The following is an 18,799-nucleotide window of genomic DNA, read 5'->3' on the forward strand; positions in this document are numbered from 1 at the left end:
CTATGAATATGCATATATATTCCTAGGATTTGTTAAAAAAAAACTTAATAAACCCTCCTCCTCCCAGACAAAACCAAAGTATTTATTTAGGACATTACTATTAGGATACCAGAAAGCAAGATACTCATCACCAATCCATTCAAGATATATATATACAATTTCCAATCAAAGACTTGATTGGCTTAGTGCTGAGAAGCTTGGAAATCAGCACTTAATTGGAAAGGTGTGGGGATCCCTGTGGCCCAGAGCCTAATTGGCTCCATGTGAAGCCTATTAATGGGCAGGGAAGATCTTATATCCCATTAACCTACAGCTATATAATGGTAGTGGGGAACAACTGCCCATCAGATAAATTCAGACTTCTTTTTATGGTAATAGTAATGGTGATGGTGATAAAGACGGTAATAGTGACAACAGTGAGCATAATGATAATGCTTTAAGATTTGCAAAATCTTTATTACTTGATATGAACAACAGGCGTTTATTAAGTGACTACTGTTGTCTAGAAACTTCAGAACCCTGGGATACAAAGACAAAAACAATGATTCTTGTCTTCAAGAAGCTTACATTATGTTATGGAGGAATCAACATGAAATAGAAGATAAAGTAGATTTAAAAAATTTACCAAAAAAGACTAATTTGAGGGAGTAGTATTTGGGAGGAGGGTAGATCATGACTCTAGGATCAGATAAAAAATCTTCTGTTGAGCATTTAATTTTCTTCACCATCTATATCCACCCTATCTTTCCCAGCTTTTTATGCACTTCTCCCTTTCTTGAGCTCTAAAATCTATTCAGAGTTGCATGCTTGCCCTTCCCCCACCCATCCCATCCCCACCTCCATCTATCTTTCATCTCTCTGCTTTTGCACAGGCTTTCTCCCATGCTTAAAATGTACTCCCCACCTCTGCTCCCCTTCCTGGCATCCCTAGCCTCCTTCACAGTTTAACTCAAGGGCTCTCAGAAACCCTGTGAAGTAGTACTATAGTTATAACCCCTATTTTACAGATAAGGAAACTGAGGTTCAGAAAAATTAAGTGACTTGCCCAGGGTTACAGACTGGTAAGTCTCTGACACAAATTTCTGACTTAGGGTCATTCTGATTCTAAGTCCAACACAGTGTGCTGCCTTTTGGTGGTGTTCAAAGCACTCCAAAAACCTATTTCTAATCTCCCAGACCAGCCTTCTTACTCCTGTCCCCAGAAAGCATCCCACCTCCCTAACTCTTTTCTTTTGCTTCCACTGTGACTTGTGTTTCCTCTTTCCCACCCTCATTTCCACTTACTGATATACTGTCTGTCCTTCCAGGTGCAGGTTAGAATACTGTCCCTCCCATAAAGTCTTCCTTGATCACCACCCTGTGTTTTCCCCTCACACCCTAGAATGTAAGCTTCTTGACAGCAGTGACTAAGTCCTATTTATCTGCATAACTTCTCCTCTGCCTCCAACACTTAGCACAATGAATCCCACAGAGCAGACATCAGACAAGTGTTTATTGAATGAGTGAAAAAAATTTATGTAAAAAACTTAACAGACATAGTTTGGAATTTTCTGTGTAAATTATATAATTTTATCTGTATTATTTCTCTCTCTCTCTTTTTTTTTTTTTGCTTGGGGTTAAGCCACTTGCCCAAGGTCACAAGGCTAGTTTTTGTGTTAAGTGTCTGAGGCTGGATTTGAACTCAGGTTCTCCTGACTCCAGGGCCCATGCTCTATTCACTGTGCTACCTAGCCCCCTGTATTATTTCTTTAGCTAAATTTTAAGTGCCTTGAGTGCAGGGTTAGTGTATTATTATTTTTGTGCGTTCCCTAGTGTTCATCATATTATCTTGTTTTTAATAGATATTTGAGAAATGTCTATTGAATACTAAATAATTCTGTCTTTTAATTCTGGAAAACAAAAGAGAACTCAGACTTGGTTTCTTAAGAGACCACTTGCATCCATAAATTACCCATGAAAATGTCCATATTTTCACAGAGATTTTTGTGATTAGGAACTGAGTCAATGCTTCTCATAATTTTCTTGGCCTTATTGACCTGGTAAAGGCCATGAGTATGTTACACACCAAAGAAACTAGAAGCCGTAGGGATACTGTGGTGAGGGCATGGTTAATGCAGTGGGGTCTTTCTCTTTTTTCCCCTCAACTTATGATGTATAAATTATACATATCATACTTTGTGAAAGTGTAATGTGATTAAGGCAGTACTTATTGTGTACCTTACTTTAAATAAGCACAAGGCTTTCTTTCACTTACAGAAAGATTTGCCATGAACCTTTGAAATGGAATGTTCTAGTCCAGCAATTAAGATATGCCTTTATTTACATAGATAATGTTTTGTTGAATAGACTGAGGTATATACTGGTGACCTAAGATAGTTTTGTCTACAGGTAGGTGAGAGGCAGCTTGGGGTATTGATTGGACATGGAAAACTAGCTTCCTTTAGAGAGAGGAGAAATCCTGGTTTTCATCCCACATTCAACATTTTCAAACTGTATAACCCTGGACAAGCTGCTTAAGCTCTCATTTCCTCCTCTATAAAATAGGGAGCATAATACCTATAGTTCTTAACTGACAGTGAGCGAGAAGATATAGGTAAAGGACTTTGCAAACCTTAAAGCAGAATCACAGAATTTCAAAATTGGAAGGGAGTTAAGTAGCCCTCTAGTCTGCTAGTTTGAAGTGAAAGATTTATGTCAACACTGATGGGGAACATTAAAGAATAGATCTGTTTCCCAGGACCTTGACATACCATTACAAAAACAGAAGTGAGAAATTACAAATTAATGTAAAAAAAAAAGATTCCAAACATAAAAGTCACTGGCCTCCTGGCCATCTCTTGACTCCAGGCATTTTCTCTGGTGGTCCTCCATGCCCAGAAAGCTTTCCTTCCTTAATTCTGCCTTCTGAGCTCACTGGTGTCCTATAAGTCCCAAATAAAATCCCATCTTTTCCCGGAATCCCTCTTAATTCAAGTGCTTTCCCTTGGTTAGTTGTCTCCTATTTATCCTGTATATAACTTTCTTTGTATGTATTTGTTTGAATGTTGTCTCCTCCATTAGACTGTAAACTCCTTGAGGGCAGGGGCTGTCTGCTTCTTTTTATACCCTATGTGCTCAGCACAGCACATAGCACGTAGTAGACGTTTAATATGTTTATTGATGGATTGAGATCTTTTACAGATCGATAATAAATAGCAGTAAGTACAAGGAATACAAGGAAAAGATATACTCCCAAATAAAGACTTACTAACGACAGTTTTAATAGTGAATAGGTAGGCAAACTGTGAAAGAGAATGATAATGACAAGAATTGAAAAAAGAGAAAGAAGGAAAGCCGAGAGGCTCATGGCCATTCAAAGAAAGCAAAGAAAATGATTGGTCTGAAGGCCAAACTCTACCATAAACAGCATCATGCTCAGAAGATTCAGATGAAAAAGACTGTCAAGATGCATGAAAAGAGAAATACCAAGCAGAAAAATGATGAAACAACTCCCCAAGGAGCAGTGCCTGCATATCTGCTGGACAGAGAGGGACATAAAACTTCTAGGGTGCAGCTAAAACAGTTCTCAAAGAAAAAATCAGTCCTCTAAAACTTACATCAATGAAATAAAAAAAAAAGAATGGGTTGATGTAGTGTTTTCAATTTAAGAATTTATAAAACCAAGTAATATGTAAAATTAAAATAATCCCCAATGAAGAAAACTGAAAAAGTTAGAAGAGAAACAAAGTGGAAAACAAAATGAATACCCTATTAATAAGACTAAAATAGGACTCTGTGAAAACACTGACAAAACTAATAGATGTAAAGCTAAGCTGTTTAATTAACCTTTTTAAAGCATCTACTGTGTGTCAGGCTTTGCTGGGCTTTGTGATAAACACTGGGGATTCAAAGACAAAAATGAAACACTCCTCTGCCTCAAGAAGTTTATAATTTAGGGGGTCAGGAGGCAACATGTGCATATGCAGTTCTGTACAAAATATATACAAAGTAATTTTTGAGAGGAGGGCACCACCAGCTTAGAAAATAAAAAGAGGTTTCATGTAGCTGATTCTAAGTAGCAGAGGTGAGGAGGGAGTGAATTCCAATCATGAAGGACAGAGCACAAAGACATTGAGATTTTATTCCTTGGGGGGGTTAGAAAAGCTGTCTGGCTTTTTGTGTTGTGCTTTTGAATAGGAGCAATAAGAAAAGTTTAAATCTGGAGGAATTTGTACTTACAGTATGACTTAAAGATTAAGTTAAGTTTGGATCCTTAGGAGTGATGCTCCTAAGAGTATCACCAAATCAGCAATATAGCAGAAGTGTCCTTGGCTGATCAACCTGTTCCTTAAATATGTTCTTCATTGTGTTACACACACACACACACCCTTACATCTAAGGACAAAATTAGAAAGCATAGTATAGGAAAAGCTTTCAATACAGAAGATCTGGTTTATTGTCATGATTCTGTCACAAACCAGTTGTGAGGATCAACTGAGATAGCTTATGTAAAGTCCTTTGCAAACCTTAAAGTGCTATATAAAGCTAGCAATTATTATTGGTGCTGTTATTATTCTCCTGATAATGATAATTGACATTCTTCAAAACTCTGTCTCAGGTTTCTGTTAAATTCTCTCCTCCTCTTTTCTCTCTACTCTCTGTTATTTCATTAACTTGCATAAATTCACTCATCCCTATAAAGATGACTCCAAAACTGTATTCAGTCTTTATCTTTCCTGAATTCTGGTTTGTCATTAGTACCTGATTGCCACATCTCTCTACCTGGATGTCCTATAAGCATCTTAAAATATGTGTATCCAATATGAAGTATAAATGGAAGAGAGATTCTCTATAGATGGTAAAGTCCATCGTATGTTCTGAAATCTATAATCACTCAAATGAATTAGATCTGACTGTCCATACAGGACAAACCAAATAAATGGAAATCGGTTGTTATCCAGAGCATAATGTACAGGACATTTCATAGGACTTGTCTTTCAGCAATTACATCATAGAGAAGCCATGTAGATGACCAATTAAGTAGACTCAGAATTGAGCTAGAAGAGAACAGATTGTCTTTGGGAAATTGTACAATTTTCTTGATAACCCTTATTGTCTTCCTCAAACAGATTCCCATCTTTTAACACCACATTATGCACTGTGAGTTCTAGAATATCACATTTTCAAAAGATGAGGATTGCCCAAAGGGCACTGGAGGTACATGGTTGGAATAAGTAGGCTGTAGCACATTATAAACAAGGAATTGTGTCTAATAAACTGTGTAAAAGATGTCATCACCAAAATGTCTGACTAGAAAAAAAGATGGACTAATGAGGTTGAGAGGAAAAGTTAACTGATGTTAACTGTGTGCTCCATTGCTCTCTGCACAAAGTCAATAGAGGAAAGCCCCCAGCATTGATTGAGTGGAAATATTCAAGGTGAATTTAGGAGGAGGCATGAACAGTAATCACAATGAATAGGCAGGTTGCAGGCTGCATCATTCTAGGAATTCCGTACCCACATTAGTGAGATCATAGAGCTATAGAAATATCTAAGTAAAGACTACATACCTCACAGAATTGTTGTATGGAAGGTACTTTGGAACCTTAAAGCACTTTAGAAATGGGAGATATCTTTGTTATGGTTTTGTTTGCAAATTTTGTATTACCATAATTTCCAAAGAAGAAAAATGACTGTTGACCTGAAATGGGTTGCAACATGTTACCAGAAATGACCTATTGACAAAAAGTGGCATAAAGGATGTCATTTAGCATTTCTTTCCAGCTTGTGGGGAGTCAGTGGCTCACGGCAGAGGGTCTGAGATTTGGAAGCGTTTTCGGCGGCTCTTCGATGGGCCCCCAGCCGTCAAAATGCTGCAGAACGAATACATAGAGTTACAATGAAAAACGGTATGGCTACCACTTGGATTACCATGAGAAAAAGAGAAAGAAGGAAAGCCGAGAGGCTCATAAACATTCAAAGAAAGCAAAGAAAATGATTGGTCTAAAGGCCAAACTCTACCATAAACAGCATCATGCTGAGAAGATTCAGATGAAAAAGACTATCAAGATGCATGAAAAGAGAAATACCAAGCAGAAAAATGATGAAAAAACTCCCCAAGGAGCAGTGCCTGCATATCTGCTGGACAGAGAGGGACAGTCCCAAGCCAAAGTCCTTTCCAATATGATTAAACAGAAACGAAAAGAGAAAGCTGGTAAATGGGAAGTGCCCTTGCCTAAAGTTCGTGCCCAGGGAGAAGTGTTAAAGGTTATTCATACAGGAAAGAGAAAGAAGAAGGCTTGGAAAAGAATGGTTACTAAAGTCTGTTTTGTTGGGAATGGCTTTACTTGAAAACCACCAAAATATGAAAGATTTATTAGGCCAATGGGTTTACGTTTTAAGAAGGTTCATGTAACTCATCCTGAACTTAAAGCCACTTTTTGCCTACCCATACTTGGTGTGAAGAAAAATCCCTCCTCTCTGCTATATACAACTTTGGGTGTTATTACCAAAGGGGCTGTCATTGAAGTGAATGTGAGTGAGTTGGGCCTTGTGACACAAGGAGGCAAAGTTATCTGGGGAAAATATGCAGGTTACCAACAATCCAGAAAATGATGGATGCATAAATGCTGTCTTACTTGTTTGATTGACTGAAGTTCTACATCTTTGATAATTATTAAAGACTCTACAATATATCAAGAAAATGACAAAAGTTTCTATGTTCAACAGTCAAAACAGAACCAAAGACCCAGTTCTACACATTGGTTGTTTTGATTTGAGATTAACTTGGAAAAGAGATGAGACACTTTTCTACTCTTTTATGAGACTTTTTCCCATTTTTGAAGTGGCAATAAAAAAAAAAAGCTTGTAGCTACTCTGCCTGCTGAATACATTGAAATCCTCTTTCGAGATCAAGAAGTAGTAAATTATTTGTCTCAAAAAAAAAAAAAAAGGATGTCATTTAAGAAATATGTGACCAGAAGTGGGCTATACCTGTAACATGATTAAACAATATTGAGCAAAAACTGAACAACTCAAATGTTGGTTTGGTACTCAGGAACTAAGGGGAAAAAATCTAGAAGAAAGCCTCCAGCATATGATTAGATCCTCTATGGTGGATTTATTGTAGAACATTCCATATTGATGCCATCACAGTTCCACTGAAGTAACCATGTTCATTGGTTTTAAAAGAATAATATTTAGCTGGTTTCATGCAATAATATCAGCAGTGGATAAATTAAGTTTATTAGTTTCAGTTTTTTGGTATTTGGTTAACTTAGAAATTAGTTCCTATTTCAAATAGGTAGCATATCCAGGTCTCTTCCCGTGATAACCTTGGCTGTATGTGCTTTCATGTGTACTTTTCCCCACATATATCAGATGTCATAGTGCTCCATTCATTGGTGCTTATATAACATTGAGAAACCACTGCTTGGCTCTCAAGGGGTGGAGTTCTGGGTCTACTCCTTTCTCCACTAGGAGAGCCCTGTGCTCTAGACCCAGACATGCAATTTAGATCAGGTTCAGCCCTGGGAGTACCCTGGACAACTGTGAGAAGAGGTCTGGACTTCCTTTTCTCACACTCATAAGCTCATTAAACCTGCACCATAGTGCCCTATGGACAGATTATTTAAAGATTAGGTTTAGGTTCATGTCTAAAGTTTCCCAAAGGGGGAAGTAAGAGGATAGTCCATGTAGACTGTGAATCAGAAGAACTTCCATTGGTGAGTTCTTCCTCCCTCTCACTTTTTACCTTCTCTTTCATGTGTTGTCTTCCTCCATTAGAAAATAAACTCCTTTAGAATAGGAACTGTCTTTCTTTTTACTTGTATTTCTATCATCAGTGCTTAGCAGAGTGTCTGGCACATAGTAAGTGACTCAATTGCTTGTTTGACTGACTGACTGGTGCAGGTATTTTCTCCCTCATTCAGATAAAATGATAAACACGCAATATTCACAAGCACACATTTGACAAAAGAAAAGAAAAAAAAAACCTTAAAGTAGAATTATGTAACTTATAATTACTATTCACTCACCTGAGAGGCTATCTAAATTTTATAATAGCGTAAAGCAGTTTCCTTAATCATTTTATGCTGGCCCTGCATATTTAAGCAACTCAGCATATGTCTGTTATGAAAAATGACCGGGCTTGTGGGACAGAACATCATGTTGGTAATCCAGTGTTTGACTTCCCCCCGGGGCCAGTAGTCAGCTATAACTCTCTGTGACCTCTGTAATACTCAGTAGGTCTCCTCCAAGCTTAGAAAACTCAAGAAAAGTGTTTAGTATCCTACTCAGGAAGGGAAAGAAAAAGCACAGAAGGAATCCAAGGACTTGAAGACAAGTTTTCTCAGTTAGGTCCATGCTCCATATGGGAGTGGCCACAGAGCATTCATTTCCCTCAGAATCTAAAGGTAACATATGCTATTTGCCCTTTGAGGGAATGGAAGCAAAAGAGATACTTGAAGTTGTCATTCCTTTTAAAAGGTCCACTGAGTCAAAGGCTTCTCCAATACATCAGAAAAGGAGGAGATCACTTTATCATCTCAGCTAGCAAGCCCTTTGTTCCATATTTGACTAGAATCAGGCCCCAGAACTTTCATGTTGTAATACTAATGTAATTTAAAGATCCCCCTGTATCGGCTTAGTTTTTGGTTTGATTGTGTTAAAACCCAGAGCTTGTTAATCCCACTTGTGGGATGGACTTGTTGACGTGAAAAGAGAGGGCTGAACTGGGAGGAGCTGGTGATGTAAATTTGGAGAGACACAAGAGAAAGGCAGAAGAACTTTTTTTGGAAGCAGCACCTTTGGAGGCAGAGAGAGACTGAGAGGATTGCTGAGGGCCTCTTTGAATTGCCCAAGACTTTTGAGACCTGCCACCCAGAGCTGCCAAGGACTGAGGAGATATGGCTGTTATGCTGGTACTTTGTCTGTTTTGATGTTGTTTTGCCAGATTTGTCCACTGGTGAAGGACAGTCTTGTTGTTGCAGAAGTTTGGGAACCTTGCTGTTGGTTCAGAGCTCCAGAGACTGTTCTGCAGACAGAGAGTGAATTCTGTCCACTGGTGAAGGACAGTGCTGTTGTTGCAGAAGACTTGGAATGTTGCTGTTGGTTCAAAAGCCCTGAAGAAGGATTTTCTTGGTGTATGTTTACAGAAATCCTGGAAGAGGGTTTTGCTAATGTTTTCAGGGGTCCTAGGATTGTTCTGCAGACAGAGAATGAATTAATGAAGAAACTGGCAATGTATCTTGTGGCCTTGCTGAGCTTTGTCTCCCCAGGAACAAAGATTGCTGAGAACTTGCCTAGTGTCAAGATGAAGAAAAGACCTCCATTTGGGTATTAAATGCTGTGCTTAAGCTTGTTGTAACTCTGGGGTAGATTCAGTTGTGATCCAAGGGTGGGGAACTTTTGACCTTTTTGTGTTCTGGGATTGAACAAATGAATGTACTTTACTTATGATTGGAAACTAATCTCCATTTGAGAAGAGGGGCTTTGTGATGGACTAAATGTATGTACAGCCTAGAGGTGGAGTAGTATTTAGAAGAGAGACTTTGTAATTGATTAAATGAATGTAATGTCCAGGGGTGGGGTAGTACTTGATTAAATCAGGTAGTACTTGGAGATTATTGAATCACACTTAGTAAATGCTGTATTTTGAATGATGCCATATTTTGATCTTCTCTGTTCTTAATTTTTCACTGAATAAAATGGAGAGCACCTATGCTGGTATTTTGAACCTTGTGAAGTTGCCTTTGCTTGGCATTACACATGTCATCTACCAGAACCAATTCTGCTTACACTTCAGGGGATGGCCCTTTTTAATGACAAGGACCATACCCTAGAACATAAGAATATTTTATTCTTATACTTTGAACATCCTATTAGGATTTTTTCTTTTTTAGATCTTCTAATTTGATAACAGTAAACTAATGATTCTTGTCAGAATCCTTTTCCTTTTTAAGAATGTGATTATTTGATCAAAAGCTATAAACATATGATTTAAATAGAGATTTTTTTTTTCACATCACAATTCTTCTAGTATTTTGGAGCAGAACATAATAATACAAAAGTATTACAGAACTATCCATGGAGGCAAACCTAAGAAAAAGAATTTTTCCAAACTCATATAATTCTTTTAAACCCTTCTATAGAGATTATACACTTCATTTGCCAAATAATTTTATTGATTTATTTCCTAATATATTTGAAGATGTGTACGAGAATCAGTGCATATTTCATTAATAATGAATTAAACACATTTTAATACTTTTCTCTAATATTTGGGATCAGGGTAAAAGTAGAAAGAAATTCAAAATTAAGGAAGATAGATTAATTAGACTTGACATACTTTAACGTCAACACAAACAATACAGTGGATTGCCAGCAGTAGAAGTAGAGTTGGCTGTGATTTTCTGTATGCCAGGCGGCTTAGAGAGCTTTCTCCAACTGTGTTGTTGTTGTTGTTTTAATACAATTCCAGTCCAGGAGGCATTCAATTAAATCCCATAGTTATTGATGACCTCCTCTCACGTTCAGTGTTTTGTCTAAAGGAGGTAAGTATTTGAAGAGTATCTTTGAGGGGCGGCTAAGTGGCGTAGTGAGTAAAGCACTGGCCCTGGAGTTGGAGGACCGAAGTTCCTAGTTCCGGCCTGAGACACTTAACACCCACACAAAAATACTAGCTGTGTAACCTTGGGCAAGTTACTTAACCCCAATTGCCCTCCAAAAGGCCAAAAAAAAAAAAAGTAACTTTGAGTAGGGTTGCCTGTCTTTGGGTTTTCTGCATGAAAGTTTCATTTTCATCAGGTGCTAGGTACCCAGCACCATTTTAGAATTGCTCTTTGCAGGACAGAAGCAATGACAAGACAATGACTATATTGAGCCAAGAATTTCTAATAAATTAGTGTAAAATGTGGGAAATGTGCATATTGTAGGAGTTCAGTACATTAGCCACAAGGGAAATGTAATGTAATGAATTTGGGGAAAGATAGATTGTGGTGAGGTAAATAAGAACCTTCACTGTACATATATTTTCTTAGATGCCATTGTGATTCTTAATTTCCAGTAGTAATATTAACCTTTATTTCTATCTATTTAATATAATTTGACAAGATTTCCCATATAATGGACATAGATTACTCAGACTATTTCCAAGTTAAGTCCAGTTTCCCATGTTTAATGAACTGAAATCCATTTTATTTCAATTATATATTAATTATCCCTTGCTATAATAACATGCTTCTCAGGCTTTATCTGTTCCTGCTGAACCTGTTTTTTGTTAATATGTTGTCACTTCAGTAAAGTTTGATTCTTCCTGACCCCATTTGGGGTTTGCTTGGCAAAGATACTGGAGTGATTTTGCCATTTCCTTCAGCTCATTTTACAGATGTGAAAACTAAGACAAACAAGAGTTAAGTGACTTGCCCAGGGTCATACTACTAGTGAGTATCTGAAGCCCAATTTAAACTCTGGGCTTTCTGACTCTAGTCCTGGCACTCCACTACTCCACATAGCTGCCCTTTGGTTAAGATACTTTTGGCATTTAATTAAAATAAATTCCCTTTGAGAAGAAATCCAATAGGAATCTTTTTATACCAGTTTTGCATCTTTATCAGATAGTGTTATTTTCCAGTGCATTGCTTATCATAAGCATTTAAATAACAATTCTTTTTTTTAAAAAAATAGCAATAGTGATAACTAGCATTTATTTGGTGTTTTGAAGTCCTTTATAAACTAAACAATGCAAGTTATACCTTATTGGCTTTTCCCTAAAATTCCCTTTTCATTGTGCTTTATAGACATAATCATTATCAGTGTAATTGAATGAGTCATATTTTTCCAGAAGTATTTTTTTCTCAGATTGTTCCCTTGGAGTAAGTTATACCCTTTTAGAAACTCCATTAACTATTTCAGGTAAGAGAATTTCTTCTTATAAAACTGAATAAATGACTTCTATAATAAGCATCCTATTGACCTGCAAGTGCAAGTTTATTCTCACTTAGGCCTTTGAGATAACTGCAGCTTATTATGTATTTGTTATCCACAAAATGCTCAAAAAATAATATGCACTAAAACATAACCCTTGCTCTCAGAAATTTATATTCTAAAACCATGATTTTACCAATCTGCAAAAACACAGGTAGTAACTACAGGCTATTTTTACCCCAAAGCCTTAATAACTTGCCTTTTACATTAAAAAAAAGTGAATACATAAATGAAAATTCTTCTCTATTATGCAATATACTTTAAAGTTCACTAGAGATGTAATTTTTTTGAATAGTTTTCTTTTGGAAGATGTTGAACTAATTCCTGTTTCATTTCTGCAATGACCCATTACAACTCCAAAAGGCTGATGATGAAGCATACTACCCACTTCTTAGCAGAAAGCTGATGGCCTCTAGATACAAAATGATCCATACATTTTCAGACATGACTAATACAACTTGTTTTGCTTTACACTATTTGTCACAAAAGAGAGCTATCATATAGAGAAGAGGGAAAGTTATGCGGAAAGGAATGTGTGGGTCGAATTAATGCTGCAAACCAGAAGGTAGAAAAGAGCATCAGTAAAACACTAAAACATACGTAGAGGAGACCAGAAGGAAGTTCAAAAAGGGATACAGACAAGGACAGTGTTGGTACTACCATATAAACTTTGATTTATACTTAAAAAGAAAAGCTCTAAATGGTAGCTTTATGGCTTCATGTGCAGGCCTTTTCTATCTTTTATATATGGACAGGTAATTTGTTTGATGACTGTCAGATTCATTTTAAAAAATCATTTTTTTTAAAGCCATACTGATATTGTAGAACCATTGCCCTTTTCCTGCCACCATAGTTCTAAAGATAAGACAGGTCAGACAGTTCAAATCACCTGCCATATTTTTACTATGTCACTGTGCAGCCACTTCACCCCACTGAGGTAGCCTTAAGTGTTATTATTGGATGTAGGTGCATGAGTTTTGCTTTGTGTCCCCTGGCACATAACATAGTGTTTGGCATGTTCTTAATAAATTCTTCTTGTTGATGGATTATGGCACCTGGGAGTAGGAAAGCCGAAAATTGAATAGGGGGGCAGCTAGGTGGTGCAGTGAGTAAAGCGTTGGCCCCAGAGTCAGGAGGACCCGAGTTTAGTTCCAGCCTCAGACACTTAACACCCACACACACACACACAAAAAAAAAAAAACAAAAAAACTAGCCGTGAAACCTTGGCCAAGTTACTTAACCCCAATTGCCCTCCAAAAGGCAAAAAGAAAAAGAAAATTGAGTAGGTTCATTATTAGAAAATTTACCAGATATTTTCAGGTGGAAATAAAATCAAAATAAATTCAATCATATCTACATTACATTTCTCAACAACTAGAGTTGAATTATATTCCAAATTCAGTGAGGTAATCATTGTTCAATACTTTTTTCTTTCTTTTTTTTTTTAATATCAGGGTGTTTTCAGCTGTTTTGTAGGATATCCAGAACAGAATCCAAAGAAGAAAGGGATTTTCCACAGATGACAAGGTTCTCCAGATGCTCCACTATATGGATTATAATGTCCTGATTGTCTCATACTGTAAAAAAATATTTCAGAGCCTCCCAAATGAAATCAATAGTCATTTAGAAGAGCCCTAATGAGGAAAAAAAGTGGGTGAAAAATGTTCAGTGTCTAATCAATCAACAGGCAGCTATTTTACCTATAGATGGATGAGCAGCATATAGAGCTTTCTCGTCAGTGCACATATATATTTTGGACACATCATAAGATTAACAAAGAAATGGATCCCAAATTGATTACTTTTGGGAATTATACAGCACTTTCCAAGGCCTCCAAACTAACCCCTGAAATAAAAACATATCCATTTTAAATCAGTATTATTGACTGATGCTATGTAGTTGTGAATCATGGAATACTGACTCTCCAAAGAATCACAATTGTGACTCACTATGATCTTGTATGTCTGCCAGTGGAGCAGGGCAAGCTCTGGCAGGTTCTATCAGCCTGGGAGGGCTTTGACTATAGGCCTGGCAGCAGACTATATTTGCTGACGAAGAACTTTGTGTATCAACAATGCAATATTCACAATGCCTATGGCAATTATAAATATGCTCATGTGGTTATTAATCACAAAATATACCAGGCTCTCTACATGGGGAATAAAGCTAGAACATTTATTAAAATACCAGAAAAGTGAGTCCCAAAACCAGAAAGTCAAAGCCATCACTGTTGTTATGAAATTGGCACATGTAGTTAACATAGTAAACACCCACATTCTCAAGCCTTCAAAACAGAACAGGCTACCTCAGGCAAAGGTCCTCCTCTCCCCACTCACGACAACTGCTCATCTTCCAGAAAGTGTGCTCCCAGCAGCTTGCTCCCCCCACCCCAGTTCCTGTCTCTGGCAGTCCTCAGCAGGAGTCCTTAGCAGAAATTCTGGCTGGCTCAAAAAAGGGGTCCGCGCCTCTGCCTCCTCCTCGGCTGCTACTGCTGCCGCTGCTGGCCGCTGTGGCTGCCGCCATGCTGCCAGTCACCACAGGAACTTGGCTTCCACTTCCTTTTGCCCCACCCCTTCCTGCTACGTCAGCAAGTCCAGCAGGGCATGGAAGATCTTTAAATCCCAGAACACTTACACTCTGCTACCCAACTCTGGAAAGTTTTACCAGGATACTGATCACTAGCTAATGAAAGGGGGAAGGTAGGGGATGGGGAGAATCAGGGGAGCCATAGGGACTCATAGAGAGACTCTTCAGTCTCATGTAATCTTATGCCTCCCTCTTCCATTCCCATTATGACAGTAGTGAAATATTGCAAAAAGGGAAAGAGGGTGCTAAAAAGGGACAGGAGGCCAGTGTCACTTTGAAGCATATGTGTTGGGAGAGTAAAGTATAAGAAGACTGGAATGGTAGAAGAGGGCTTAGTTATGAAGGTATTTGAAAGCCAAACAGATGATTTCATATTTGATCCTCAAGGCAATAGGAAGGCACTGAAGCTTTTTGAGTAGAAGGGTATGATGGATCAGACCTGTGCTTTAGGAATTTCACTTTGGTGACTGAATGGAGGGTATATTGGAGTGGAGAGAGACTTGAGGCAGGCGGACCCCTCCAGCAGGCTATTCGAGTATCTCAAGAATATAGTGATGAGGGCCTGCATGAGGCTGGTGGAAATCTTTGTGAAATGTTAAGGTCAGAAGCCAGAGTTTAAGGGGTTAAGAAGAGAGTAAGAAGAGAGAAAGTGGAGGCACCTGTTGTATAGGCCTTTTCTGAGTTTAGTTACAAAGGGCAAAAGAGATATGGGACAATAATTAGTGAGGATGGAAGGATCAAGTGAGGATTTTTTCAGGATAGGATAGACATGTGCATGTTTGTAGGTAGTAGGGAATAAATCAGTAGACAGAGAGATGGAAAATAAGTGATAGAGTGAGGATGGTGGAGGGGGCAATTTGCTCAAGTAGAAGTTGCCCCTGGAAGCTTTCCCTCAGGAGATATGTGCAGCAGGAGATGTAAGGAAGAAGGTTGGAAGAAGGTCTCCTTTTCATTAGGCCATTTTATCTTTCATGATCATAAACAAACAGAACACATGCAGATAACTACAGCTCATTATACCATTATGTACTAGAACTGATGAAAGAGAAATTCTTTAAGAAACTTAACAGTCCCCCAAAGTAAGTCAACATATATCTTGATAGCCAGTGATTTTAATGTGTAAGTGGGCATATGGAAGAGTAATTAAATTGCATTTTAAAATATAGTGCAGTCAAGAAATAAAAGAAGCTGGAGACTTGTAGCCTACTCATAAGCTTGAAGCTCATTCTTTCTTCAAGGAAGTTGGAAGGCAAATAGAAATGGTTAACACCAATTGATACCATAAAAATGAAATGGACAATGTTGAAAGACAGGAAATATGACTAGTTACAACTATATAAAAGGAATCATATCTAATTAGCTGTATGTATCATTGACTTGTTAGAACAATGACCAGAATAAACATATTGAAGAAAAGATAAAAATGATTATAGCAATTCTAATCCAACCTGTTCAAACAAGCTCTCAACTCCAGAAAATAAGAAATGTATAAAAATAAAGACATTGACTCTCATCCAGTTCTCAGAGAAGTTTAATTGATGCAAACTGTTGCTAAACAACAGTCAAGAATGATTTATTAAGTGCTGTTGCTATTGAAATTAAAGTAAGCTAAGGCACAAAGCTCTGAGCACAATAAGTTTGTTAGTAAAGCATGAATTTGCCAGTAAACAGGGTTCTAGCCTCCTCAGCTAGCTAAGACCCTGAATAAGGGCTGGTAGATCATTTTTATGGACTAACAGAGGGGCATTCAAAAACTAGAAGGCAGCATCATAGATGGCAAAATCAACACAATTGGTTCAAAATTTGGAGTGCAGGATTAGTAACAACCCTTCCTTCCATATAGTCAATATAGAAAGTCCATTGGTGATGTCCATCATTAATTTTAATTCTTTCCACATTATCTCTGGTCCCCGTAGTGTTTGTCAACAGGAAATCCCATCACAAGACTTATGTGAAAGCCAGGTTTATCACAAGAGAAATGAACATGCCTGTGGAACCCAGAGTTCAGTCCTTACAGAAGGTTGCATATTTATGACAGCACAACGAAGGAGAATACAGGAAGGCATGTGGCATGAAAGGGCAAAGGGACAGTGACCCCTCCCAAGGAGGAGGAGAAAGGTGGTGGCAAAAGCCACAGTCTTTTCCCTTGGGAACTGCTTATCTACAGAGGACCCCAGCTGCACACGCATTTTTCCCAGCCTTGCACAGACTGACTGGTGCCTATCTTACCTCCCAAGGACATGCAGGGAATCCAGCTTGAGGTGTAAACAACAAATGATGTCGGCTGGGTGGAGGGTGCTTCTTCCTGACACATTCAGGGCCTCCTGCATGCTCTGGTTCCAGGAAAATGTGGCAACTCAAAGACCATAGTTCAGGGGACCTCTTAGCATGTTTCAAAGAGAACTTAGAGCCACCCGATGTACATAGTAGCTATCAGATTTTCCTTTTTCCTTCTATAATGTCTTTCCTGTTATTCATTTGAATATGTAGAAGCACTGGTTGAAGGGAATGAAAGAGACTGTTAACATAGCTGTTTTTCTTCAGTCTTACTTCCCATTCACTTCTTTGTTCAGCCTTTTGTATTTCCTCTTCTTCATTATTGGTCTTAGTTGATCCCTAGCAGCTTGGTAGGGGCAGCTAGGTGGTGCAAGTGGTTAGAGTGTCAGGCCTGGAGTCAGGAAAACTCATCTGTCTGAGTTCAAATCCAGCTTCAGCTAGCCTTAGTAGCTATGTGACCTTGGGCAAGTCACTTGACCCTGTTTGCCTCAGTTTCTCATCTATAAAATATTCTGGAGAAAGAAATAGAAAACCACTCTAGTGTCTTTGCCAAAAAAAATTCCAAATGGGGTCACGAAGATTTGGACATAATGGACACAACTCAACACCAACAACAGAAGCTTGGTAGCAGATAGGGTATATTGGGACAAGCACATAATTAATATTTCAGTGACAGACATAAAGCTAGATATTTAGGTTACTACTGGTTGGAAGCAAATAGAGGTGTCTTTAAGTAATAGATCCAATCAAAACTTCATCCTTCCGAATTATGAACCTGGTTCATTTATTTCTTCCATTAAATTATGAGCTCCTTGATGATAGGAACTGTTACTGTTACACAGTGGGTGCTTAAGTTATTTCATAACTTGGCTCTTTATTTTATCTTTATTCTCCATTTTATCAATATAACATTTCCTCAGCTGATATAATTTTAAGTCTTTATGAGCTGTTTTGACCAAAAATAATCATTAATTGGTAGTCATCTTTCTGATAACAAATTCCTCCAAAGTTATCTAAGCTGATCTTTGGATGTGCATCACCCTTTCTGACTTGGTAGCATTTTTTTCTCCCTCTGGCATACCCCTCAGGAACCATAAGTCACATCCGTCAGAATCATTTTCTGGTCATAGCATGGAAGCATGGGTTTAAGCATTTCCTTCTTAACTTTTTGCATTGTAATCTTGTAACCAAAATATTAAAGGTACTTAATTAAGAAAATGAGTTGCATTTGGGAAATTACATAGCTCTGTAAATGACCCAGAATTCTCCCCTGAAAAGAGATCCACCCTTTTAATCATAATAACTTTCTGGTAGCTTTTTGTGGTTGGAATTTATAGAATACCACAATCTTCTAAAAATTAAGATTATTAGTCATTTAAAGGGTAATGGAGAGATAAATGGTGGGCATTCAGTTAATAGATCTGTAATATAATCATTGTGAGTACTCCCTTCAGCAGAGCAAAGCATAATCCATTCACTCTCATCCACATTTTTCCATAAAGGAACCATTCTGTGTCCTGGAGGCTTTTTTCTAGATCTTTAACATTGCATGAGTACTGGTGAAGCATATAGACTGTCCATCAATTGCCCTTTACTCTTACTACATGATCCTTTACATTTTCTAATTATAATTTCCTTGTTAATATTTTTATATTTCTTTTCCTGCTCAGTTCTTCATTTTAATATGCTCCAGGCTCTTGTTATTCTTTATGCAATCTGACACTTTAATACTTAAGAAACAAATGTCCCATTTTTTGTCATCATAGTACATTACCAGATGATGATTGATTTTTAAAGATAGGCCTTTATTTCTAGGAAACTCAAGAGTCTCTGAAAGCACTGAGCAGTTTTCCAGATACAAGCTTTCCCAAACATTGTTCAAACACAGCTTCTTTCCAAAGCATGTATGCCAATGGCCACCTCTGTGCACTTTCTATCCAACTGCATGCTATCTTCTGGATAGTAAATATAG

At 37.8% G+C, this 18,799-nt stretch overlaps 1 protein-coding gene and 1 pseudogene across 15 annotated transcripts in view; both read left to right on the plus strand.

The window, feature by feature from the left end:
• The window catches only part of RNF180 (ring finger protein 180), a 225,207-nt gene that overhangs the window by 120,131 nt on the left and 86,277 nt on the right, over positions 1-18,799 (plus strand). Inside the window, exon 6 of one of the 15 annotated variants that reach the window (XM_069096402.1) lies at positions 13,419-13,835. The exons of the other annotated variants lie outside the window; for them this stretch is intronic. Within the exon in view, the coding sequence (XP_068952503.1) occupies positions 13,419-13,487 (69 nt within the window). The 3' untranslated portion in view covers positions 13,488-13,835. Of the gene's footprint in view, positions 1-13,418; positions 13,836-18,799 lie in introns of those variants that run through there. 15 annotated transcript variants of the gene reach the window in all.
• Positions 3,778-6,931, plus strand: LOC138167276 (ribosome biogenesis protein NSA2 homolog pseudogene; annotated as a pseudogene).

Source organism: Petaurus breviceps, unplaced genomic scaffold (assembly GCF_028583685.1).
Source record: "Petaurus breviceps papuanus isolate PSGF00001 unplaced genomic scaffold, PetGlider_PUasm1.0 229, whole genome shotgun sequence".
NCBI lineage: Eukaryota > Metazoa > Chordata > Mammalia > Diprotodontia > Petauridae > Petaurus > Petaurus breviceps.